The sequence below is a fragment of the Solea solea genome, chromosome 14 (genome assembly GCF_958295425.1).
Source record: "Solea solea chromosome 14, fSolSol10.1, whole genome shotgun sequence".
Taxonomy (NCBI): Eukaryota; Metazoa; Chordata; class Actinopteri; order Pleuronectiformes; family Soleidae; genus Solea; species Solea solea.
In genome coordinates, this window is record NC_081147.1 from 20,713,032 (window position 1) to 20,738,156 (window position 25,125).

Here is a 25,125-nt window from a genome sequence, read left to right on the forward strand (position 1 = left end):
CACGCGTTTTTCACATGTTGCAGTGTGGAAACTACACGTTCATCAAGTAGAAGAAGTAAAGTGCAGTGACAGCAGCAGGCCGCTGAACCCCCGCGCTGTCCGGCAGCAAAGCAAAGCATTGTGGGTCATTGCGCTGACACACACAGACGCCATGATTTCACAGAAAATGGAAGCGGGCTGCAGCTTTAGGTGAATGGGTTCATGTGTCACTCGGGAGGTTTGAGCCGCCCGTTACGGAAATTTTTCTTGACGGACACAAACCTGTTTATTGGTCCGTTGTGAGGAGCTACGTGTGGCAGGAAGCGGGGACGAGCAGGCTTACGCTACTAAAGTTAGCTAGGTGCTAGCTGGCTAATGCTAACAGGCACCCTGGCTAGGCTAGCACGATAATAACAACATCAATTAAAATAAATATACACTGTCTCTTGTTCAACCAGAGCACGGCGGTTAAGGTCGGGCGGAAGGCCACACCACTGAAGGTAAGACTACGACACAGTTTAGTCGTGAGATCTTTCAATTCTGGCAAATATGAATGTTGAGCTGGATGAACGTGTGTGCCAGATGGATCCTGTCGGCCTACTGCGTCACTCTGTTCCGGCTTTGTGTTTGCACAAAATCCACCTGTTTCTGTAACTTCTGACCTCATAAACATGAAACATGCATCAGGGGTTACACGTTGCATGTTTAATGTCCGGATTGTTATTTCAATCGCGTGTTTACTTGGTAATGTTTTTAGCCTCTAGAGGCAGCTAGCAGACTTGACATAACACACTCACCGGCCACTTTATGAAGAGCAGAGAAACACCTACTAAAGTTGCAGGAGTTGCACCGTCTGCTGCTGTAGCTCATCTGCTTCAAGGTCAGGTCTGGCACCAGGATGAAGTGACTCAGGGTACCCCACACTGCGCGATACATGGTCCATGATACCAATAATATCAAGATACAACGATTCTGTGATAATTGATATATTTAAAGACAATTGTATAGCGAACATATAGAACATAGTGCATAAAGTCTATGCACTGAACATGGAGGGGACATCTCTGAATGTACCAGGTAACTTCTGCTTAAGTTTCCTTCTTTTAATTCAGCAGGCCCGCCATAAGACAAGTAGCAATACCCAGCAAGTGAAACAGGCAAGGACTGTTTACTTGGAGCACCTAATTGTTAATTAAAATATCAATAATTATCGTATTGCACAAGGAAGAATGAGGATATATATAACCATATTGCTACCCCTTTTTTGTTGTGTAGGCCACTTTATAATATAAAATCAATTTAGTAATGATGGCATTGCTTCAGGAAGTCCTAATTAAATTGTTTCAAAGTTAACTGCACATTAACTTGAATACTTGCAAAGAAAAGATTGTTTATATTTTCTTTGCAAGTATTCCAAGTTTATCTCTCTTGCTCTTGTGGGGATGAAATTACATTTCACAATAAAACTGAGCAGGCCACCGCCTGTCTCATTAGAGAAAACCTCTGAATTGGCTCCTGTAGCCTGTCTGCTTCAAGGTCTGAGGTGTTCTCTCAGACATAGTTTTCTGCATACCCTGATTATAATGAGTGGTTCTTGGAATTATTGCTGCCTACGACTCTGATTCTACACTTTCATTCTTTCATATGTAAACCCTAGCGAGGTTGTGTGTGGAAATCCCAGGAGATATTGAGACCACCCAATGTCATGTCACTTAACTTTCAATGTTTGGTGTAAACTTTATCAGGTCATTTGGACCATGTCTACATGCCTAAATGCACTGAACTGTTGCCTTGTAATTGGCAGTTTATATTTTTTTCATTCACAAGCAGTTTGAACCTAAAACCTTAAAAAAAAAAAAAAGTAGGAACAGATTAACCTAAAAAAGGGGCTGGTGAGTGTCTTAAAGGTGTTTATTGCATTAAAGTCTCATTCATTAATTTACTGTCTAACTTCTGTCTTTGGCCTCCATTGCAGGTATGGCCGAGATTTGATTTGGACGGTGCTGGTGATGGCAGAAGGGACTGACACTATCGAAATGCCCTCATTCGACTCAAGTCCTACTTCTGAAGCAAAAAAGAGACCCACTTCTTCTGATGGAAGTGAGTGTTGATGATCTAGCTTGTGTAGTTTTGTGTAATAACGTGAAATATAAAAGTTTGAGTTACTGTTTCACGAAGTACATCAAATATGCCCAGAAATATTTAGGGCCTGAGCACCAAGTGGTGTGAAGGTGCACGTTTTGGATTGAATTATGTTTTTCCTTCTCTTTCTCCCTAAATGATCACATTTGGTGGCTTGAACATGCACCAAATTTCATTAAACATTGTCCACAAGAGTGCAGAAAAAACATTTTATTATATTAAACTTTTTCTACTTAAGATTTCTAAAGTATTTCTTTTTTGATGCAGCCCTTGTCTGCCTTTGATCTGTATGTGGGTTGCTGTAGCAACTGTGTTTTGAACTGTGCAAGGTAGATTGTACATGGATCAAAGGCAATGGTGGGAGTAGTTGGCATTTCCAACTGCATTTTGTGCATTATATTAAATGAAATGTCTGCACTGTGGTCTTAACTTTATATGTTCAAGATAAAGGTGACCTTTCAAGTGATGACTGGAATTCAGAACCATGTCCTCTTGTGCTTGGTAGGCGCTGGTTCTATAGAATTGACACAAGAAGCACAAGAAATTATTAATAACACAAACTACTTACTTGACAGGATTATATATAACATGTGCCTCCGCCTCCTTTATAAGTGGAGATGACTGAGGAGGTAAGTTCTCCTTATTACTACCTTACTTCCTACTACTAGCTTGATGGTCTTTGACCTGGCTGTTTACTTCAGAAACTTGGACATTAAGTTCTGTCATAACATCTTGTTCCAAAAAAATGACATCACACCCCATAATCAGTTTCCTGGGACTTCTGCAGTATGGCTCTTGTTTCATCTAAGATAAACTATGTACTTGTGTCATTGCAGGAGACGAGCCCATGAGGAAAATGCCTGTGTCAAAATTTGGTTGCAGACCTCGATTTGAGCCTGTGCACTTTGTCAGTGGTGGAAGCAGTGGAGGAAATGGCACTGATGAGAAGGAGAATGATAAAGAGAGCAGGAGGAGTGAGTCATATGGTGTGAGACAGTGGGACACTGAGCACTCTTCCTACAGCAGCACCAGCAGAGCACAGGGCTCCTCCTCCCTGAGGTCTGCTTTTGACAGCCGGCCATCATACAGCTCTGACTCTTGGGGTTCCCATAGAGACCATGACAGAGAGATTTCTTTAGGTAGCACAAGTGGCTTAGGTTATGGAGGACGTGGGTCTGCCCCAAACTTCATGACAAAAACACAGCAGGACTACACAGCCAAGTATGAAGCCCACTCCACTAGACATTCAGACTGCTATTCTCGGCCCCACAGGTATAACGGATATGGGGGCGCAAGCAGGTCAGGAGGATGGGACTCAGCACGTCAGGGTTTTGGTTATGGTTATCAAGACCGGCCATCATCAAGCAGGCCATTCAGCAGAGTCTACAACAGCCCAGGCAGGAACAGTCCCACCACGTCTCAGTTGGGCTCTTCATCACAGCCTCTTCCGATATCTCAACCAACATTAGACGAGAAGCAAAGGCTGATTGCCAACTTAGGATCTGCGTTGGCTGTTGCGTCTAGTGACTCTATGTTTTTGATAGGAAATGATGGACCAAACTATAATTTCATGTTGAGCCGCAGCATCCAGGCCTGCAAAACCAACCCTGAGTATATTTATGTCAATTTAAAGGATATTCCCCAGGCTGACCTACCGAAGAACAGGAAAGTACCAACAGACGGTTATGCCTGTGAACTGAGATTCCAGGGCGTGTATCTCGCTACAGGATACTCCGGCAGTAAAAATGGAGCAAGAGACCGAGCCTCTGAGCAAGCTGTAAAACTTTTCCTGAAACAAGTGGAAGTTCGTGTTGTCCAGCGCAGATACAGACACTCGACTGTAAATGACTTGGTTGTCTGCCAGATGCACAGCCCAACCCCTCCTTTTTTACCTGCACTCCGCAACCCAGAAGATAAACCAACACCCAGCTCTAAAGGCCAATATGAACCTGACAAACGAAAGCACTGGACAGAGTTTGTGGTTATGGACAATGCCCATGACGCTATCTGCATACTCAACAACTCTGCTGCTTTTAATCGCATGAAGATCGACTACAAGTTTGACATTCTCCCTTATGATGGTGCCTGGCTGTGCAGTGTCTTTGTGCAGGACGAGATGGTGGCTCAGGCAACAGGCACTAAAAAGACCTCAAAGCACTCAGCAGCTGCAGAGGCAGTGAGGAAACTCCGCATGAACCAGGCTCAACGACAACAGCAACAACAGCAACACCAGCAACAACAACAGCAGCAGCAGCAGCAGCAGCAGCAACAACATCATCATCAACAACAGCAGCAGCCATCACAATACAATAGGGGAAATACTAACCCGATCCAGTCAGATTCTGGAGGATGCTTTGGGCAACAGGGTGGCAAAAAGAAGCATCTGAGTGAGTTGGTCATCCTGGAAAACTCTGACAATGCCATCTGTATCATAAATGACACGGCACAGTTTAATAAAGTGACTGCTGATTACAAGTTCACCCTTCTTCCTGATAATCGCTGGAGGTGTGAAGTTTATTTAGAAGGACAGTATGTGGCAGCAGGAATTGGGCCCAAGAAAATTGTCAAACACATTGCAGCAACTGAGGCTCTGGCCACCTTAAAACAAACACAGGCTGTGGTCAAATCCAACCTAAGAAAAGAGGGGCACAACGATGCCATATCCCGATCCCAGATCCTGGCTCGCTCTGGTGAGGAGGCAACAAGACAGGAGATAAAAGAAGACAACATTGGAAATCAGTTGCTCCGCAAGATGGGCTGGAAAGGTGGTGGTCTGGGCCGAGATGGTGAAGGCATTGCAGAACCCATCAGAGTGAAGGAGCAGTTTTCTAGAGAAGGGTTGGGCATGGACACGGACAAAGCAGGAAATCTACTCAGGAAGCGCGATATTGAAGACATAATTCGTAACTACGCCTGTTCAGATCGTCAGGATGATCTTCGCTTCTCCACTGACCTTACCAATGACGAACGCAAACAGATCCACCAGGTAGCTCAGAAATATGGCTTACGAAGCAAGTCATATGGACAGGGGCGGCAACGGTTTCTCATCGTCAGTCGCAAAGTACGCAAAGACCAGCTCATTGGTCAGCTTCTACAGGAAGGACAGGTGGGACGATATGAGCTTGTGAAGCCTCAGGCCTCGCACTAACTTGCATGCAAAGCAAAGGAGGAAAAAGGGCAGAGTTTGCCATTGACTTGGACTCCAGTGCAAATCACTGTGCAACTGCTTTGTTGATAGATGCGAGACAGACTTACAGCACAGTAACAAATGAGAATCAGGTATCGCCTGTGGTTTCTGCATTCCTTTGCCATCAAGTGTATTTTAGCTTTAGCAGGAGCTGTAGGATGAGTCATTTAAATTTCCTGCCATTCCACGTTCTATATCCGTTTCACTTTTGCACAAGCTTGTGTTCAGTGCTTTGTGGTATCGTGTCCTAATCGAGCTTCAGTAATGTTAGGACTACGGGGAAAAAAATTACAAGGGTTTTGTCATCAAAATAAATTTGTTTCATGGCTGTTCAAGGAACCTGATGGAATATGCAGCTCTACTGCTCACTTGTGAGTGCTGGACAATTGATTCATTCATTAGACAGACTTTGTCACACAGTAGCCATTTGCTCATACCAGTCTCACTTAAGCAACGTCTCTGGTCAGCAATTCCTGCAATGTTGTCCACTCGTTCAACTCACGGAGGTCATTGTAAACGTACACGCTGCGTCCATTATATGAAAACATTCACATGGAAACTGTATGCTGTGATCTTCGTTACGTGTCTAACGTGCTGGTTTATGTGAGTACAGTTAACTTGTCTGCTTGTTTTCACAGCTGTAAAATCGGAATAAATTAAACCTGAATAATAGGCTGGACTTGATTCACATGCTTATTTGTGTACTGGAATTTAGAAAAAAAACAGACACTTGGTGTATATTTATTTTTATTTACAAGAAAATGTACAATTTGTTACATGGGTTACCAGTGCAAAGTTTTATAATCTGAAAACAGATACCATCCTGTTTAACAGTATTATCAGCTGATTTGTAAGATTGTAAAATGGCATAAAAAGGTCAACACTGAAACAAAGTTAAGTGCCCAGAAAGGGTATGAAATCTCTAGTTTCAGTGTTGGGAGATACCTGGTCACCAAGAGCTAGATCACTTTTAAAATCCTAGGCATGGTATTACAAGTACAATTCAGAGAAAGGCATCTGTTGAGTTGACAACTTGTTAAGAGTCGTGGATTTCAATGCCATTTTTTTTTTTTTTTTAAATCCTACTGAAAGGCTTTCAAAATACAGAAAGAAATAAAACCAACAGAAGTGAAACCACTGAAACAGAAGGGGGGGAACACTCAGGAACAGCTTTCTTTTTTTTTGGAAATATGGATTTCTGTATCTACACAGCAAAACCACACAGCAAGCACATCTAATTCACTGTCTCAGAATCATCCAGCCAGTTGAAAAAACAAGTAGAAAAGTGTGTACTGAGAGACCAGCTGTTTCCTTTTTTTTTACGGAAAAAAAAAGGAGACTGGGGGCATGTAGCAAGTAACCCAGATATAACAAGGTACATTAACTTTTAACAAACTTATGCTATCGCCCAACAATAGCATTCGGTAGGAGTGAATGCCACAACACAACAGCATACAAACTGAGCAACAGTTATGGGACAAATATATTGAGAAGGATTTTAAGATGTGTCATTATTTGTGTAATCACTTGTTTTCTTGATCAGTGGTTTCTTGATTCTGGGCCAGACACCGTTCACACTCCCGACATCAACAGGGGTCAACAGTCACGCCAACTCTGTTCAACAATAGCAGAAACCCTCTTCTCGTACTCCCGCTTATTTTCCTGGTACAGCTGCGCTGCCTGGCTATTGGCTGGACTGTTTGGGTTTGGCTCGTCCAGTAAAGACTTTAAATATAGAAAGGAGAATGTTGGTCGGTTTCTCATGATAGATTTCAGCCACAACAGTCATTTAACAACGGGCAACACATTTCATACTAGGTATTTTTATTTTCTCACTAACCGACAAGATTCCAGTCTTTTCTTACTATGCATTTGCACATTATGAGTGTTAAATTACCTGTATTGAGGTTAAGATTGAAGAGACATCATAGGTTGGACTCCAACGATTCTGAAGTATATCTAAGCATATGCTGCCATCTGCGTACACTGAGGAACAGATAAAAGCTTTTAAATGGTTGACTTTTTTTCACTTAGGATAAATAAACAAATGTAATAACTTTGCATATCTGTAACTGACATTATTCCGACGATCATCCCTACAGGTAGTGAAGTACATACCATTTGGATGAAACATTTTGGAGACAAATCGCACTGTTGGTGGTTTATTTGGATATTCCTCTGTGAATTCAATGGTAAGTTTGAAAGTTCCTGAAAGTGAGAGGTAAGAGCACTATATGAATATACACAACTGAACGCAATTTTAAAGCCAGCTAATAAATGAAGAGCTGCATTTGATTCATTTGTTCACAGCTGATGAAGACGAGGAAGTAAATCCAAAACAACAATTTGGCTCCTTGAACATCGAGCACCATTCTTGTATTTTGCACCACAATTTGATAAAGGTGCAATAACTTCAGTAGCTTACTGTTTGAGGAAAAACCTTAACTTATCCCTGACACAAAATCGATCAGATCCATGTAGGACACCTGATCAGTTGTGAAGTTAAAAACAAACTCTCGTATGACATTTCTATTGACGTAACCTAGCTTCCAAAAACTCAATGCTCAAGAGTCTTCATGAAAATTTGATGGTTTATCTAATAGGAATAATAGATATGAAGAGATTCAGCAAGAACTTACCATCTTCAAAAGGTGTTCCTTCAGGTCTAAAAGACAGTTAACAGATTTGTTAGGTTGTTAATCAATTTGCAAAAAGCTTCAAAACACTTTTCATATGCTCTGATAAGACCAACCACAGAAGCTGCTGACATACACTACAACTTTATTTTATTTATTTAAAAAAACAAGTGAACAACAATTATTAACAAGTGAACTTAACTTACCCAAAAATGACAGCATTCCATACCATGATATTGTTTTCTGATGGGGCCCCACTAACTCCAGCTGGAGGATCCTCTTGCAGTCTACAAGGTTCAATAAAAGCACACTGATAAAATATGTGTGATTTTAACCAGCAATATACTGTATATTGCCCATGTTATGGAGCTAACAGGGCAGATAATTAATAACATGAAATAGTGGTATTCAGGTCTCTCCTGTACATATCAGCAACTAGCGAAAGCCTGTGGAATACAAACTGCAAGTATGTGATGCCTTTTAATAATGAACTCACTCTCACAGGACTTACAACTGGCTAATCCATCAATGTAGTAATGCAGCAATTTTAATAATAATTATTTTATAAAAACAAACAAAAAGAAGAACCCTGCATGATCCTCTTAACATTTAGTGTCACATGTTTGTCAATGCTTCCCAGCTGTATGACCAGCAGCAGACAAAAATACAGTCAATGTACATAGTTTTACAGTGGAGACCTGAGGATTTCCCCATAGTTTTAGCTGAAAAAAAAATACATTTTACTACTACTGCATTCATACTTTCAGTATCCAAGGTGAATGACATTAAGACCTAGTCATATACTGACTTTAATACTGAGATATGCTGTATTAACGTTATAGCACTTAATATGTACTTTTGCTATTTGCAATCATAAAGCAAAGATAGTGAGGAAATGCTGCGCGTTAAATCAATTTGTTTTTACATGATTGATAACGATAGCAACATTCGTGTTTATTGGTTATAAGGGTCAGGTTGAGTTGATGTAATGAGGGGGACAGTGGACAAAGCAGGATTAGGTCTTGGTCTTTGTGACCATGAGTGATGCTGAAGTAGGGATCAAGAAACCATGTGCCACGACAGACCGTGTTGTGTCCGTAAGCTTTTGACTGCATGGCAGATGGCTGCTTATCCTCAGGCTTGGACAGTGATCTGTGCAGGTCCCGGGATCGCAGTAGCCTTGCTCGGTCTGCATTAGGACAGTAAACTTATATCCAAATGTCTCATCTGACCCTGAAGGACTATCTGGACAGTTACTTTGACCCGCATCACACAGACTATACACAAACAGTCCGTAACAGATTTTTTTCGATAAATATTAATAACAATCACGTCCACCACATACATTCATAAACCGAATTACACCAACACAAGCCAGTTGTAAGCATACGTTGCCCAACAACATCGTTAATACTGGCTGCCTTGCTGTTGTCAGCGCCCAATCAGGGACGTTAAAATTGACCGACAAATGTCAAGAACTTAACAAACATAATTTTAAGAACGCTGCCCAAAATGTAAAATGTGTACCTCATCCGAATATAACTAATATTTGTAACCAATCAGTGTTTACATATGTATCAGAACTCGATTGTGTTTTAGTTTGGAATAAAATGTAAGCTAACTATGACAAGCTAACATTAGGTTGCTAACGCTGGCCATAGCTACTTCTCTCTTGTTTTCCTTCCGCTTACCGTTTAAAATCTCTCATTAAACGTCGTCTTGCTGGAGTTGACATCCTGTTTACACACAAATCTCGCTCCTTGGCATAAAAGTGAGCGGTTCAAATGTGAAGAAACGTTTTTGGTGATAGACTTGGACTTAGCTCCTAGCAGGCTAAGCGACGATTGCTAGTTTGACAAATAATTGGCTGCCTCTGCTAGGCTAAGGGCGCTACCACCTGGCAATACAGGGGGGGGCATTAACGTTGAGTCGCTCTAATTCGGCGAGCCACACAGCTGCATAAACACAAACTAACAGCTTCACCTACAATTGTACTGCTAGATACAGACGACTACTCATTTAAGCTGGTTGAAAGTGATATGAGCAAAGCTGGAATCGTTTTTATGTGATCTATACCACCCGGCCTCTTCACTTGTACGATTCTAGCGAAAAATACGTCATATGTTTAGCACCCATGTTCAGTTGGTTGCGAACACGACACATGTTTTTTTTTACGGTCATAATATTTTATCCGTTTATTTTTATTTTTGCAAACTCTTTGATGAAGACAATCATTAGTTAATTAAGTACACGATATTCGTGGCTTACACTGTCTGTATTTTAGTATACAGTAACACTAAAAGACCACTAGGTGGCACTCAATTATACACAGAACAGTCAACCTTGATGTGTCTTGCGATTATGAACAAATATTCCATTTCTAACATTAATAGATATTCACATATAAATGTGCCACATTGTAGACAAAACGTCATACATATGTTTTGCTGAAAACTAATAGCTATACGCACAGTTGTCATTTTATTAGGGATATCCGAGAGAAAACGAATTCAGTCCATTTCAACAGTCCTATCTTCAGGCTAGTTTCATAAACATCAGGTGGTGAACGGGTAAAGGAGTTATTAATAATGTATATAACGCATATATGCAACAATAGAATGGATGTATAGAAGATAGTTCATATTCCATAATTTCCTCTTTCAATCTCAATGTCCCATATGGTCTAGCGGTTAGGATTCCTGGTTTTCACCCAGGCGGCCCGGGTTCGACTCCCGGTATGGGAACATTCGTTTTTCTAATGCAGTAATAGTTCGACAACGTAAAACCCCCATCGCATATGTTTTTATTAAGTTTTTTTAATATTGGGCAATTTAACACTGCGTTTTACCGACGTGGTTCATCATTTCCAGAGAAACTACTGCAGACACCGCCCTCTCAGAGGAGTTAACCTCATTTGCTATCTCCGCTCTGGACATTCCCGGAAGATTCCTAATCCCACTTAAAAGCTATCTGGTGAGACGGCAACACTCGTCGTGGTCTTACGAAGTGAACGCGGATTTCTTCGTCACCTTTTACTACCGATTTGTCTTAATATGACCCGGTCGTGTTGACACAATTGCCGGTGAAGCCACACCTGTGACCGCTTACTAAAACTTAACCTTAGACTGTTTAACGGTCCACACTAATATACTTATGGGTGATTAGGAAGAGACTGGTGACTCATAGTATACACTTTTTAAAGCAGCGTGCCAGGACGCGGACGGTGAACAACTTTTTTTTTCATAGCGTGTTTCTTCTCATTGTTAAACACTGACGCCCGACGTCCTGGCTAACTGACTCCTCTCACTGGACTCGCATTGTACCACCACCAGGCTGCAGCCTAACCTTGGTCCGGGGCCAATCATTTCCCAGGAAAATGTGACTGTTAGGAATTCCCCACGCATCAGCCCCTGTCGGAGAAAACTGCAACCTTGTGTCAGGGAGCGAAACTGGAGAGCAGCGGGAGGGAGGAGGGAAACTGCCTAGCCGGCGACGACGGTGCGATGATGTTGCTGCTGTACCGTTTTGACTCCAACTGGCACCGGGGATAATAATATTTTCTACCGGTCGGCGAGGTTCATGAGGACAGACACTTCACTGCCTGTTTATGGCCAGGGAGCCATGCTGTGCGGGGTGACAACTTCTAGCTAACAGGGTAGGTCCACTTTTCAGTTATTATTACCTTATTTCTTCTGTGGCCAGTATGTTTTCATGCCAGCATTGCTAACACTTCCCGGTGGTTGCATTTTAAGTTTCGAATTAGGGCACGGCCCAAAACGTTATCCCGATAACAAAAAAGAAGTTGAAAATTGATAATTATCTCCGATAAATTACATATTTAGAGTTTAAGGCAGGATTTAATCCTCCTTTTCAAATCTTTTATACATCTGAGAGAAACATTTATCAACATTATGTGTTGATTTTAAATGTCTGTTATTTTATTTTGTAAATAGAGGCAGTACACATGAATTAACATTGGGTACTGTATAGTCCCCAATCAGCTTCATGTAACGTAAACAATATGTAAATACACCAAGTGTAACCATAAACAGACATTAAAAGCAGCGTAAACGCAAAGTGTTTTCACTGTGCCTAAACATTATACCAACATACTGTTTATTAAACCTTTGTTATGTTGCTGTTGAAGAAAATGATATCCACTATCCTACTATATAAAGTAGTTATTGAGTTATTTACCTGGCCACACTTGTAATATGAAATATGAGGACTTTTAACAGTTCACTTTTAACACTTCATTTTATTTAGTAGTCAGGCTACAGCTAAAGAGGCACGATGTGGTGATGTGTGGTAACCACTGGGATCCATGACCTGCAGGCTTTGCTTTATTCTGCCTATAATTTACTGTGACTCCCCTTTGTGTTAGTCAGCCAGCATGTGACTGCACAAATTGTGTGTGTTTCTGTGTGTGTTATAGAGGAATCATTACACTTCACATGCTTAGAAAAATCATTTTCCTTCCATCCTTCACATCATAAACATAGTCCTTGACCTCTGGTCAGTAGTGGCAGATGTGGCTCCAAAATATGTGTATACAAAATATGGATGGGATTTAATTTTTAAGCATAAAATCGCATAACAATTATGGTTTCAGCTTCTTAAGTGTGTGTTTTTGCCTTTCCCCTATGCAAGTAAATTGATTATCTGTTGGTTTTTGATCAATGGTTGGACAATTAAGTCTGATTTACAATCATCTAATCAAGAAAACAGGTGGCATACTTGGTGGCAGCTCTTCATCTCGACACTCACGACTATAGATAGCAGCCATTGCGAGTCGTCCACCTCTTCAGTGAAAGAGCCTCAGCCTGAAAATATTCACTAAAACGAGAGGAAGTCTGAAAAAAACCGACTGAGATGTTTCTGAGGACAAGTACGAATGAGTGTTTACCGCCTCTACAAATATATCTGCAGTGCTCGACAGAGAAGGGGTTTTTTCATTGTTGATCAACCCTGTTTTGTGGCAAGTCTAAATGTTTGCCAGATGTTTACATTTTTGGCCTAAGACGCTTGTGTCATGGGACAGACAAACACTATCCCATTGGTCAACTGCCATGGCTGCCTTCAGAGGAGGCGGCTGTGACGCAAAGGGAAGAGGAGAGTTACTGGCATTTAGCTTGTTAGAGCCACAAGAGAATGGTCCAGCTGGACCCACCAAGCCTTCATCCACCCTTTTTTGCCCTCCCCTTCAGTCTTCCCATGGTGGGAAACACTGTCAAAACTTGCGGATAATTGGGAACTTCAATCCACTGAAAGCAATTACCCAGAACAAGACTTTCCAAATGCACTCCAGTGTGGAGTTGTCTTGTTTGTGTGCTGTTGTTTTAGAGACATCCTGCCATGCTCCTGCCCACACGTTCAGCCACTGTTTTGTCCTTTTAAGCTTCGCTTTGATAGTTTTGCACAAGCTTTGTGTGTGTGTGTGTGTGTGTGGCTGAGGATAAAGCAGTTCCCAGCAGCCTTCTTATCTTGTGACAGTGATGTCACCGCCAGCAGTGTGAGCAGCTAAGGAGTGTGATGATGACCAAGGACAACAAGGGAGAGCCTTTCTGTGCTCTGATTCCTGTCGGAACAACAAACTGGCATCTGGCACTTCTTCTTGTCTGCCATAATGGTCGGCTGAATATTGATTTGGCTACACAAAAATAAGAACTGAGCTTTTATCTTATTTAGAGAGCAGCACTCCAGTTTCACATGAGCTCTTAGAGTGGCCTTGTGAGAGACAAGGAAATTCAGCACAGTTCATATCCGTGTAACAGTGTTTAGAGATATTTTAGCATCCCCAGAGCTGAAGTGATCTTGTGCCACTTATAATGTCAAGTGCAGACACACTGAATTTATCTCCTCACTATCTCAGGAAAACCTTCAAACTGTGATGACTGACAGACATTTTCTCAGGCCACAATCTTTACATAAAAAACCCCCCTCTTCATAGGTGTGAATTAGTGTAATTTGGTGCCTTAGAAGTAACCACAAGATGGCAATGTTTATATACTTTGACTAAACAGTCACATGAGGTGGCTGAAACCTGAAAAGGGTTGCATAATTGCAGGAACCTTTTTGAAAAGAGAAATAAAACTGCGGAACTTCCTGTTTTTATGAAAATGTATTCTGTGTCGTTGGACAGTATAATGTTGAGGGCTTAGAGGGGAACTACTGTTTGCAAAGTTCCTTAATTGTTCATTGCTGGTTTAACTACTCTCAGCCTTTTGGTACCTGAATATCACCTTGTCATACGTGTTAGGTAGAAGCAGTCTGCTGCTGCTGCTGCTGCTGCTGCTTGCTGCTGCTGCTTCTAACATGATGTCAGAGAAAGGGGAGATGAGGGAAATTCCACCTGTAACTGTATTCCTCACTCACGCTGTCTGACTCACAGGCATGTGACCTGGACAAGTCATGGCTAAGTGTCCTAATGAATCTGTGCATTGTCATGATGCAATCCAGTGTTGCAGTAGAAGCTATTTTTAGCATTTTAAAGAGGACAAACTTGACTTTAGTCAGCAATCATTATGTAAAGGATCGATGTGACCCATAAACCAGAAAGTCTTATAATGCTGTCATCATTGATCATAGTTTTTCGTTCCTTTTCAATTCAGGAATCATGGAAGTACTTAATAAGGCAATAATAACGAACTCAGCCTTTTTGGAAAATGTACTTATTTGCTTTCCTGTAGATTGCTGGAGAAAAGTAATGATTATGCTCTTATATCTGTAAGCTATATACAGTATAAAGCTAGTAGTCAGTCAGCTTAGCCATTTTAAAGGCAACAAAAGTGTGTTTGTATGGATTAAAGAAATACAAATGACAGCTAAAATGAAATATGTCTATGCTGCGCTGTAAAGTTAATATTTAGCCTCATAGTATAATATCCGCCTCTGGATACAGGAAGAAGTACTCAGGGATGACTATTTAGTCTTCACTCCGGCAGCATGTTGACATCATAAGAGCAGTTAACCATATTACTCAGATATTTTTATCATGCCCGCTGAGATCCACATAAGCACACAATGTAATCCGCCGTAGCACTGATGTGTAATTTAGTTCGCACGGCTTCTCTTGCTGTAGTTTGACCTCACAAAATAGTTCCTGACAGAAATAGAAACTGTTGTGTCTGCAACTTTGGATCATAAGGATATTTCACCATGTCATTTTTTATTTATGTCTTAAATGAGGCAGTCGTGAGTGGATCACCAAGGCCTTTCATTCAGAGTCAGCTCTGCTGGTGTTGTTTAAACTCCCAACAGTGAGCTCCCCTCATCACATCACTAACTGAAATACAGTTAAATGTCATTGCTACTAGTATTTAGTCCTTTTTTCCCCCCTTTTTGGTTAATGTCAACATGACAGGCAGCCTCGGGCTTGTTGAATTATTTAACTGCATGGAGCCTATGGGTATTACAATCCAGGACCTGAGTGACAGACCAATATGCTCTTAGGGCCTCATTGCATTTTATTAATAATGAGCCCCCGATAAACTAGAACTCTCATTTTTAAACTGCTCGTTGTTGCAAGCCTGCTTCTTTTTTAGCCCTGAAAGAGATGATGTGGCACATACTGACTTTTCAGGACCTCAGCGAAAGTGCGTTGCATGAGAGTGTGCCTGTATGAAAATCATGTGTGGTTACTTAATGTTCAATGAGTCTTTTCTGTTGGTCCCTGAATGCACATAGCTGAAATAACCCACTGAGGTGTGATGTGGATGATCTGGATGGTTGGCCTTCTCTGTGTATTCAATATTTAATGAGCTGCAGTCTGCATGGGGCTCGGCCAGCAGTCGTACCATCGATACTCTTACAGCTTGTCTGTTTTTAAAAAAAATAAATAAAAATGTTGTGTTGTGAACCAAAGATGCATGTTCCCTGTTTGGGTTTGTCTAACCACCTAGGAGATAAACTTAAAACAATGGCAATTCCACCTAAATGTATGAGGTGTCTATGAGTCACATATGAAACATTTTATTAAGAAGCTCAGCTGTTTCCCCATCTTGATGCTAAAGGTGAAGGTAGTTCACTGCTTCCTTGTTTTTTTGTGAACTATTTTTTCATTTGTTTGTCCTGACACGGAAAACAAAATCATGGCTTGGTATGCCAATATGTCACATACTTGAAACTAAAATCTACATCTTAAACTGTGTGAATACAGAAACAGTCACAGCTGCACATCCTGAAATTGAATCATGTTAACATGCAGACACGCGTAATGTCAGCAATGAGCAATTGATTCTGTTGAGACACATATTCACAAATATGAATTTCAAAAACACTGTTGCTCTCAGAACATGTTGCAGAATTCCTCTTATAATTTAGTAGTTTTTCCCCCACTACCCCTGCAGTTAAAAAGAAGTAATAATTTAAACTGGCTATGCTACAGTCTTTGGGGGAAATACATTTTTTATTTTGCCAATGTACCATTTTCAACTTGCTAACATAAAAATGTGAGGTGACAGTCTCTGTCTGACTTTTGAAGCTCCATTGTGTAACGCTTACATGCATTTTAAAAGTCTGATTTTAGACAGATTAAGACCATAATTTGGTTTCTTAATGTCATATTTACATGTTAGTCCGACTAAAATTGAGCTTGTCTTAGTCAGACTAACATATCCGGATAATGCGATTCATAGTGTGATTACTCAGCAACCAAAAGAGCCATGTTCGATATTACTTGTATCACAATTAACATGTACAGCAGGTACAAAACATACAGAACCACAGAATCCTCCTTATGTATAATTGGACTCTGCGAAATTGTCCAGTTGCCTGTTTTAGTCTGACTACGGCCTTAGTTTGATTAAACTGTGCATGTAAATGCACGGACTGCTAGCGTTGTTGAATGTAACATAACTTATAATAAAGGTCGATTTGCTTCCATTTACTTTGCCTCATGTCTCACCTGCAAGGAGGAAGCTGATTTTCTCATCGAAGACAATCTAACACTGCTAAATAATGTAACAAGCAGAAAATGTACAATTGTTGTACCCGTACTTTACGGTATACCCTCCCCAAGAAGTCGTTTGCTGGTAATGAACTTCTTTCATTGCACGTATCAAGTCTCCAGTATAGTGCAGTGTATTGAATGTTGAAGTGAACACTGTCCTCTTAGGCCTGTTGCCTCTGCATCACTCTCTGCTCAGAGGTGGTAATGAATCACTCAGATGTAGTGTGCTGAGCTGCTTCAGCACCCTGAAAGCATCGTCTGTGCTGCTGTGCACTTACGCAGCTCTTTGCTATGTGGTTATACCTACAGTTATACTCTGTCTGCACAGTGAATCATGTTAGATCCGCGTTCAGCTCAGGATGGTCATTGTCTGAGTATGATCATTTGAACAAATAAGTTAGCGCTAGAATGTCAGGACTCGACCCATAGGGAAAAATAATAGTTTTATCACCTTGGCTGCTACCAGTCTTTCACAAATATTACACAAAGACCTGACATACTTTTTTTTAGTGATTTCTTATGTTGTAATTCATTGTCCATCTCTGTGGGTTAATAAAAATGCCTTTCTGCCCTATTGTTGACCCCAGTCAGTGTCCCCGTCCTGTTAACCCGTGTCTTAAAACCCCGGCTGAAACCCTCCCTGTTCTGTAGTTAAGCTCCGGTAAGCAGATGACCTTCAAACTGCTCACATAATTCTGCACGTCATCCAAAGGCTCCCCTATATGTTGTCCTGTCAAGGATTGTTTCAAAAATATCTGTCTGGTTTTATGAGTACGCGGCCCTTTAAACATAATTCTTTACTGAGCAAACTGAATATTGTGATGACGGTTCTCAGTGGAGCAGCGTCTGGTACAAATTTGTTGGTTACAAGTTTAGGGCATGATCAGATAAACTGTCATGAAGTGGGAACTATGCAAAGAGAAAGGAAATTATTTCAAGCTGTGAGCAGAAATACCTTTTTGAAGAGCTGTGCTATACTTAAAGGAACACTTCACCGATTTGCATTTAGCTTTGTATTACTCGAATAGTGGTAGTATTTTTGAAAAATTGTGCTTCCAAACATCAGTTTTCCCTGAGTTGAGAAATATCTTCATTCTTTTCTTTGTTACCTGCCCACCAGTGACACTCGGTCCTGTTAGCGTAGCTGTTAGCAGAGATGGTGGAAACTGTTTACATTCTGGGAATGATGTCCCGTCCCCTTACAAGTGGGTCTAAAAGGCGTTGCAGTTTCAAGCCTCGGACCAAGGCTTGGACCAAGTGTCACTGGTGGGCACGTAACAAAAAAAAGAATGAAGATATTTCTCGACTCAGGGGAAACTGAGGTTGGGAAGCACAATTTCTCAAAAATACTACCCCTATTCTAGTAATACAAAGCTAAATGCAAATCAGTGAAGTATTCCTTTGAATTTGACCCATTGTATAAGCTCTCAGGTTTAGATAACACGGATTGTTGACTGTAATGTTTAATGACAGTTGTATATTGTAGTAGATCTGGTTAACTAATTGACGGACTGTCAATGTTTACCTTTGAGGTGGCGGCCGTTCCAAGTCCTCCTACCATCCATGAACTTAAAAATATTCTTTCAATTGACAGATTAGAATTTTGGTCTCCTCGTCAGTCCAACAAATTTACCAGCCTGGTATTTTGCCATATTTTTGTTGCCGTTGTTTTAGCCCCAAGGCCAACTTGAGTCCAATGGTTGAATATCAAGTTAGGTTTTAACATAATAATTTGATACAGTTACGTTTCTCTTTGGGTTGAAGAGAAAAGCACTGACTTCAGCCTCAACCACACCAGCTTCTTAGTGCAGTGTTCTCCTAATGGAGACATACCACAGAAAACAAGGGCCTCTGAGGCATTCATCTGTTGTTGATGGCTTCTGTTATGTAAAACTGGCACATGAGACTAACCAGTGACCCTCTTTTTTTATTCTTAGTCTTCAAAGGAAAGGTGTGTCCTTTCAGTTATTAGTCTGCAGGGTCAGGGTTTTTTTGTGTGGGGCACTGTGTTTTTTGGTTTTCGAAACTTAAATCTGAATTTAATTTCATCCACTGACATGTTGTCAGGACATAGTGATTTAAACGTCCCCACTTCTGTTGGTTTTCTCCGCAGTGTGCAAATCTGGGTGAGCTTTAATTGAAAGGATTGGTATTGTGAATTCTCTGGAGAAAATACAGCGTCAAGTGTAGTTTTTGGCCGTGTTCGCGTCATGAGAATAAATATTCACAATTGCAATTTGCCCTCACCGACAATGTAAACCAGATATTTCTTAGATATAGTAGCTGTTGGCTCCCACCTCTTTTATGGGGAGGTTCTTTTGTTAGCAAATGATCAGTGTTGAGCATTTCAGACAAATAACATGACTGCAATGTGTTTATTCTTATAATTTAGGTTGAAGAAGTCTCTGAAATGTTAAAAAACTGCTCATCATAAGTTAGCAGAGCTTGAACTAGCATCAGAAAATGATAAAATAATGATTTATGACTTAAACTAGTATTACTTAAGCTCGCTCTCAGTTGTTTAATTGACCGGTAGTCATCAATATCCACCACGATACCTTGCATGGCTTTAGATACGCCATGGTAACTGAACGTTAATCACCATGAGCGATTGGAAAACTTGCATTAGTTGATTTTCAAACTGCAGGATGCTCATGCACTGCAGGAACAGAGTGATCCTAAGTCCATGTAACTGCCGCCTCCACCGTGTTTTGCCACTGGAAAGAACGAGTTTACAGCCACTTACGCTTCTGCCCTGGAAGTTTCACCCATAATCATTTCTCCAGTAGTGCCTCCAGGAATAAGGTGGATTGTGTGTTTCAGACATCGTGAATCAGGATGATTCAGAATTGGTTCTGATTATTATTATTTTTGTCGCATGTTCTTTTCCATCCATTTAAATGTGTCTCCTGGACCAGTAAAAATGCCGTCACTGTATTTTTTTTGGATCTGGATCAAATGCTTGTTTGACATGTTGTATTTATTCTGGGAAATCTTTAAATCCTGAAATCAAATCAAACTTTTTGTTCAAACGTGGTGCTGGTTTTATATACAGCTGCCATGCCATGCTATAGTAGCTGGACAGATATGGATTCTCTGCCCTGTCCAATGAGACACTGACAGGATGTGCTTGGGCTTTTCATCCATTACTGTTGCTCCTTTTAGCTTTAAAAATAGCAATATTTATTTCAGTAGAAAAAAATGCTTTTGTAACCCTAACCCAAGCAATAATTTATATGTATGTGATTATGTGCTTTAAATCTGAAAGCTTGGAGTCAGAATTTGCCACTAATCTTAGTTTGTTTTCAAATTAGACAAACATAACAACAGCAAAGCTGATGGTTCCCTGGCTCTTTTGCACCAAAAATTCAAATTATCTGTGAGACTTTTTTTATTTTTTATAAACTGGCTCGTGCACACATGTTTTTGTATGTTTACAAAGTTGTCCTGGATTTTCAGCAGCTCTGCAGTGCATTAGCCTTTACAGTTTATATCACAAGAAGAAGTGAACAGTTTCCACAATGTCTCCGGGCTTGTGGACGGTATTTGCAAAGGCAGTGATAAACGGAGCTTGTTTGGTGTAACTTTCCCTCACAGCAATGCTATCAATTTGCTCTGAAGCAAACAGCTGCTTTCAACTGAGCTGAACTGTACTGAACCAAGGCCAGGAAGAATTAATGTGATGATGAGAGCCCTCTGTGGAGACTGAGAGGGCGATTTAGGGGTTTGTGACAAACAACTCCTGCGACAGCGATTGAGTTTAATGGGTTTGTTTAAAAAAACTAAAACTACAATATTCACTCCCCCAAGCCCTGTATTATTTTATCTTCATTTCCTTTCCTAGCAAGTCCATTTTAAAACAAGATTTATGGAAACATTTGACTTTTGCCCCTGCTAAATTTCTTACATGGGCCTTTTCAATAGCAAACGTAGAAATTGGTCAACCCTGAAAGTGTGAAGACACCCAGAGCAACACTCACCACAGACTACCACTTCCTGTTTGCTTCAGCATAATTTCTGATAAAGATGCTTATTAAGTCTCCCACTGACACACACGATACGTGACACCTTCTGCACATCTGAAGAACTCCTGAACGTATATAACCAAAGACATACCTCTTTAGTTGTTTGAGTTAAGTTTGGCATGTGATGATTGTTAACTGAAAAATAGGCAATGTTACACAGTAAAATGTTTTGTCAGGTCGGATCATTTGAGTTTTTGTGGCTCGTCTGGTCAAAACTCTGGATATGCCTTTAGAGAATGGTTCCAATAAGTGAATGTAGTTGGGGTGGTTTCTAGTGCATGGTTTCTGGTCCACTTTATCCTTATTTTTCACACTCTTTACAGCTGTTTGTCTTTGATGTCCTTGGTTTCTAAGGAACTTTTATTCAAAGCCATCTCCTTCAGAAATCAAAGGACATCATCACATAATTGAAGGTTCCATGGAGAGTATTATGGCAAGGTGGCCATTTTAACATTTCCAGTTTTTGAAATTTTGTAATGGTTTTTGAGCATTTGTTATTTTCACTTTAAAAAAGAGGAGGAGGAAGTGACAGACCTTTTGTGAGCTCCTGTTTTGAAGCTAATGCCTAAAATACATTTGACTTCATAGTCTTTTTTTCCCTCTCCCCTCACCCTAGAAACTGTTTTATGGCGCTTTTTTCGTGCAGGAGGAACAACTCCCCCCACAAGTCAGCAGCTTAACTGCCTCAGTGACAGCTAATGCACTCACAGTTCATTGTAAGTGTTTTAATGGGACACAAATAAAAGTGAACTTTACCTCTGAGCTGCCACACAGATTTTAATCACTGTGCCTGGCACATATTGTATGGTCAAAGTCTAAGGTAAGTGCATACCTGTCTGACTGTTTGCTTACTTACACCTGCAGCACTCCTCCTACTCTGCAGGAGAAACCCGTCTGTCGTCTTTCATGTTGTTTAAGGTGTGGCTCCCTGGTTAGACCTCGCTGTTCTCCCCTCCCCCGCTGCATCCTTGACCAATCCCCACCGCCGTAGAACTCACCTGAAAGGATTTGCATTCAGGGCTGATACTCATTACTGATTGGCCAGGTGAAAGCACTCTGCCTCAGGGCTCCCTTACCAATGGCGACAGTGCTGCGTGACTCATAGGGAGAGGGCAAGTTGCTTCATTGCACTTCTCCTTTTTCTGTTTCAAACAGCAGCCATTACATTGTCTTTTTTGTCTCCACCTCTTCGGGTTTTGTGTTGTCGCAGTGAGAAAGACGTGTGCGGCCGACCAGTGGTCCACACCTTCACACAACCTTGCTTCCCTTTCAATGCGCATTGGATTATTCCCTGCTTTGCCTTTTGTTGACTCTTTTTTTCTTGATTTTCATTGGTTACTAAGATCGAGACCTGTTTGGTTGCTATAATGGACCTTGTCATCCGAATCCTGTGTCTTTGAGGTTAGTGATGAATAGTTCTTCTCTTTTTGTTTTGTTCGCGTGAAGAAATACAAATGTACATTTATTTGAATCCACATTATTGTGTCGAGACATTGACATCTGGGTGTCTTTGTGAGTTGTGTTTGTAAGTGGATACGCTGTGCACCTACACGTCTCATGAAAACATTTCATTTGCACTCGTGACATATTGCGTTAATCTTAAGGGAGTTGTAAAATGTCATGCCAGTAAAATCGATAATTAGATTCTTATTTTGTCCCATTGAACTTCTTCTGAGCCTGCTTGTCTTTCATTTGTGGGAGTGTTTTTTTTTAAACTTTTATTTTGCTGCGCATATCAAACTATCTTTCCTCAAACTCCATTGACACTTAATAGCTTGACACCATGTGACATCGAGTAGGTCACTGAAATATGGACTGAAAAAAAAAGTTCCCACATCGCTCATTAAATATCTAATCAGTATTTTCTCTTCTTTTCTGATATCTCCGTTGCTTTCATTTACGAGTTGTTGCCTTATATGGCGTGTTGAAGCAAGGGCGGGAACAGTATTTTGCAAGCCCCTTGACCAAGCCCACATGTATTATTCTTGGTGTGGTAATCAGTAAATACTAGAGACACCAAGCCAATTTTTTGTATTTGACTTAATGCAGATTTTATTTAAAATGCAGCTGCTGTAGCAGAGTGAAAGGCCCCCCCCCCCCCACCTCCTGTCTTGTGCATAAAGTCAGTCATGCAATGCTTCTTGAACCAATATCTTAACTTTATCAGAACAGAATGTTTCTCATCTGCACAGGTTCTTTGCAGGCCTTGTTATTTTAGCTCATGGGGAAGTTTGAACAGTGTTTTTCTTCCTCTTTGTGTTTGTACAAGGCCGTCCCTAACGTCAGTTTTTTTTTCTCTCCATTTACCTGGTAAATGATTCTTCTTTATTTTGTTGTGCGTCTGTTTCTCAAAGTTGCTCAGTGCAGCAGAGATAAAAGCACACTTCCTGTTTCACCAGAAATCTACTCCGCACTTTGTGGACCACAGAATTCATGTGCACGTACTGTTTCACTGCATAATGCACTGTGTAGTTTCAGCAACATTCAGTCTGCTGCAGTGTCTCCACAGAGCTGTTGAGATCCTCGAAAATATCTGAACCAGTGCAGACCAAACATTTTCATCCAATTTTATGAAGCTATTTGCAAAATACCCAAAGATGTGATTGTTTCATCTGTTTGGCATCCAGAATTGATTTTGTTGATGTAATGTTTGACGTAACTTTCGGTCAGGGCCTTGGCCTGGAAACTATGGGGAGATTCTTCAGAAATACCAAAATAAATACATTCACTGAACTGTCATTAGGGCGAGAACAGATGCTGCAGTGGAGGAAACTATTGCATTTGTATTTAACCTTTGCTGTAGCTTCAGCACATGACTCGACGAGTGAATGGCTCTGTTGTGTTGAGTAGGTATGAGTTTGCATTTGACCTAAATTTTTCACTATACACGATGCCCACCCTGATTTGGATTGTAAATGAAGCTCATATTGTAGCTGCTGCTCAGACAAGCATTGTGCTTGTGTGTGTGTGTGTGTGTGTGTGTTATTCAGGGGACACAGAGGCTGAGGATGACAGGCAGTGGGGGTGGACAGTAGTGTCGGGTTGGCTCTTCTTTCAATGCAAAGTCAACAAGTCCTATAGACTGTAATTAGATCATTAGGCCTGGGCAAGACGATAGAGGCGTTGCGAGAATGGTATGACATGGAGGAGTAGGAGGTGAGGTGGAGTTTACTGCTGCAATCCCTGCATGCTGGAAAAAAGAAATAAAGCAAGTGTAGTTCATTTTCTTTCATTCATTCATTCATTCAGTCAATTTCATACATTCATCCAAGGGAATAGCTAGAGCTGAGAGTGAGTGCAGGTACAATTAGTACTTTAATACCAGGAATGAATGGAATGCAGTGGCAACTTCGGTTCCACGTTGTCAGTTTCAAACTGTTCTCAGTCACAAAAAGGAACTTAAGAGTCACATGTCTTTGTAAAAGTTGCATTTCAAACCAAAAAAAGAGACAGTGATTTTATATTTAATCATATTATACTGGCAATGAGGCAATTTCCTCTTTAAATTGATTTAATGTTAACAAGTTTCCTTGAGATATCAGCTTGTTTTGTTGACCATTTCTTCTGTCACTACTTCAGAGTAATTGTCCTATTTATTTAAGGGCATGTGGAAAACCAGTTGACTCATAGTGAAACTAGTTGCCACACGTCTTATTTACCCATGGCTGTTATCTTGTTTCATAGACCTAGCATAAACCAGGGACATGTTAATATGAGAAAACTGTAGTTTCCGTATCAGTTTCAACATTTCTACTTTGCCATTTAAATTTCCACAGCATTCTCTCAGCATTCTCTCTCTTTTCTTTTCTTTTTTTTCCCTGAACTGGTCGGACGCCTCAATGTTGGAGGAGTACAGGCTTGTGACGGGAAGTTTTAGCTCCTGTGACTGCTGAGAAAATCTGGGTGGGGAAGGTTAATGTGTAACACTCTCCTCTGTCTCCTCCATCATGGTGCCACGAAGCAAGGCACATACCTCCAAGTGCTTCAGACATAGCTACACCAACCTTCTGTCAGTGTTAATGGACTGTGGGTACACTCAAGAAACCCCTTCTTAAATAAAGATAAAGTTGAATTGATTGAGCAATTGTCTCCTAATGTTGCAAGCGGCTCATATTTAGAGCGTGCTGCGACTGGCAGCCTGTTGTTTTGGAGAGCACGTTAAACCATAGCTGTGATCTTCACATCTGGACCGAGTCCAAACACTAA

General features: G+C 40.8%; 3 protein-coding genes and 1 non-coding gene across 10 annotated transcripts in view; 3 read left to right on the plus strand and 1 right to left on the minus strand.

Moving 5' to 3' along the window:
- Positions 1 to 115: 115 nt before the first annotated feature.
- Positions 116 to 5,980, plus strand: nkrf (NFKB repressing factor). Of its 2 annotated transcripts, XM_058649910.1 has the most exons (3): positions 116 to 479; positions 1,955 to 2,079; positions 2,958 to 5,980. In XM_058649910.1, the coding sequence occupies exons 2-3, from the start codon at positions 1,989 to 1,991 to the stop codon at positions 5,267 to 5,269; spliced, it is 2,403 nt and encodes an 800-aa protein (XP_058505893.1). In that variant the 5' UTR covers positions 116 to 479; positions 1,955 to 1,988; the 3' UTR covers positions 5,270 to 5,980. The 2 variants fall into 2 exon arrangements, with proteins under 2 accessions (XP_058505893.1, XP_058505894.1); XM_058649911.1 differs by lacking the exons at positions 116 to 479; positions 1,955 to 2,079 and adding an exon at positions 2,608 to 2,750.
- Positions 5,981 to 6,038: 58 nt separating this feature from the next.
- Positions 6,039 to 9,827, minus strand: ube2a (ubiquitin-conjugating enzyme E2A (RAD6 homolog)). Its single transcript, XM_058649912.1, has 6 exons — positions 9,636 to 9,827; positions 8,151 to 8,231; positions 7,948 to 7,973; positions 7,427 to 7,516; positions 7,206 to 7,294; positions 6,039 to 7,033 (listed from the first exon to the last, which is right to left on the minus strand). The coding sequence occupies exons 1-6, from the start codon at positions 9,677 to 9,679 to the stop codon at positions 6,905 to 6,907; spliced, it is 459 nt and encodes a 152-aa protein (XP_058505895.1). The 5' UTR covers positions 9,680 to 9,827; the 3' UTR covers positions 6,039 to 6,904.
- Positions 9,828 to 10,616: 789 nt separating this feature from the next.
- Positions 10,617 to 10,688, plus strand: trnae-uuc (transfer RNA glutamic acid (anticodon UUC)). The gene has a single exon. It is a non-coding gene; the product is annotated as a tRNA-Glu (tRNA).
- A 207-nt stretch (positions 10,689 to 10,895) lies between these two features.
- The window catches only part of elf1 (E74-like ETS transcription factor 1), a 37,778-nt gene continuing 23,548 nt past the window's right edge, over positions 10,896 to 25,125 (plus strand). Inside the window, exons 1-2 of one of the 6 annotated variants that reach the window (XM_058649598.1) lie at positions 10,896 to 11,599; positions 22,263 to 22,320. The gene's annotated coding sequence lies outside the window, so the exon portion shown is untranslated. Of the gene's footprint in view, positions 11,600 to 21,379; positions 21,740 to 21,849; positions 22,321 to 25,125 lie in introns of those variants that run through there. The other 5 variants (XM_058649599.1, XM_058649597.1, XM_058649596.1 and 2 more) reach the window with 5 other exon arrangements.

Bases quoted from the DNA above. Each gene is read 5' to 3' on its own strand.
- ube2a (XM_058649912.1), bottom strand. From the start codon at position 9,679: ATGTCAACTCCAGCAAGACGACGTTTAATGAGAGATTTTAAACG. The intron at 8,232-9,635 runs GTAAGCGGAAGG...TGAACCTTGTAG, and splicing joins TTAATGAGAGATTTTAAACG to ACTGCAAGAGGATCCTCCAG. The intron at 7,034-7,205 runs GTAATTTAACAC...CTATATTTAAAG, and splicing joins CAATCTTAACCTCAATACAG to TCTTTACTGGACGAGCCAAA.
- nkrf (XM_058649910.1), top strand. From the start codon at position 1,989: ATGGCAGAAGGGACTGACACTATCGAAATGCCCTCATTCGACTCAAGT. The intron at 2,080-2,957 runs GTGAGTGTTGAT...GTGTCATTGCAG, and splicing joins ACCCACTTCTTCTGATGGAA to GAGACGAGCCCATGAGGAAA.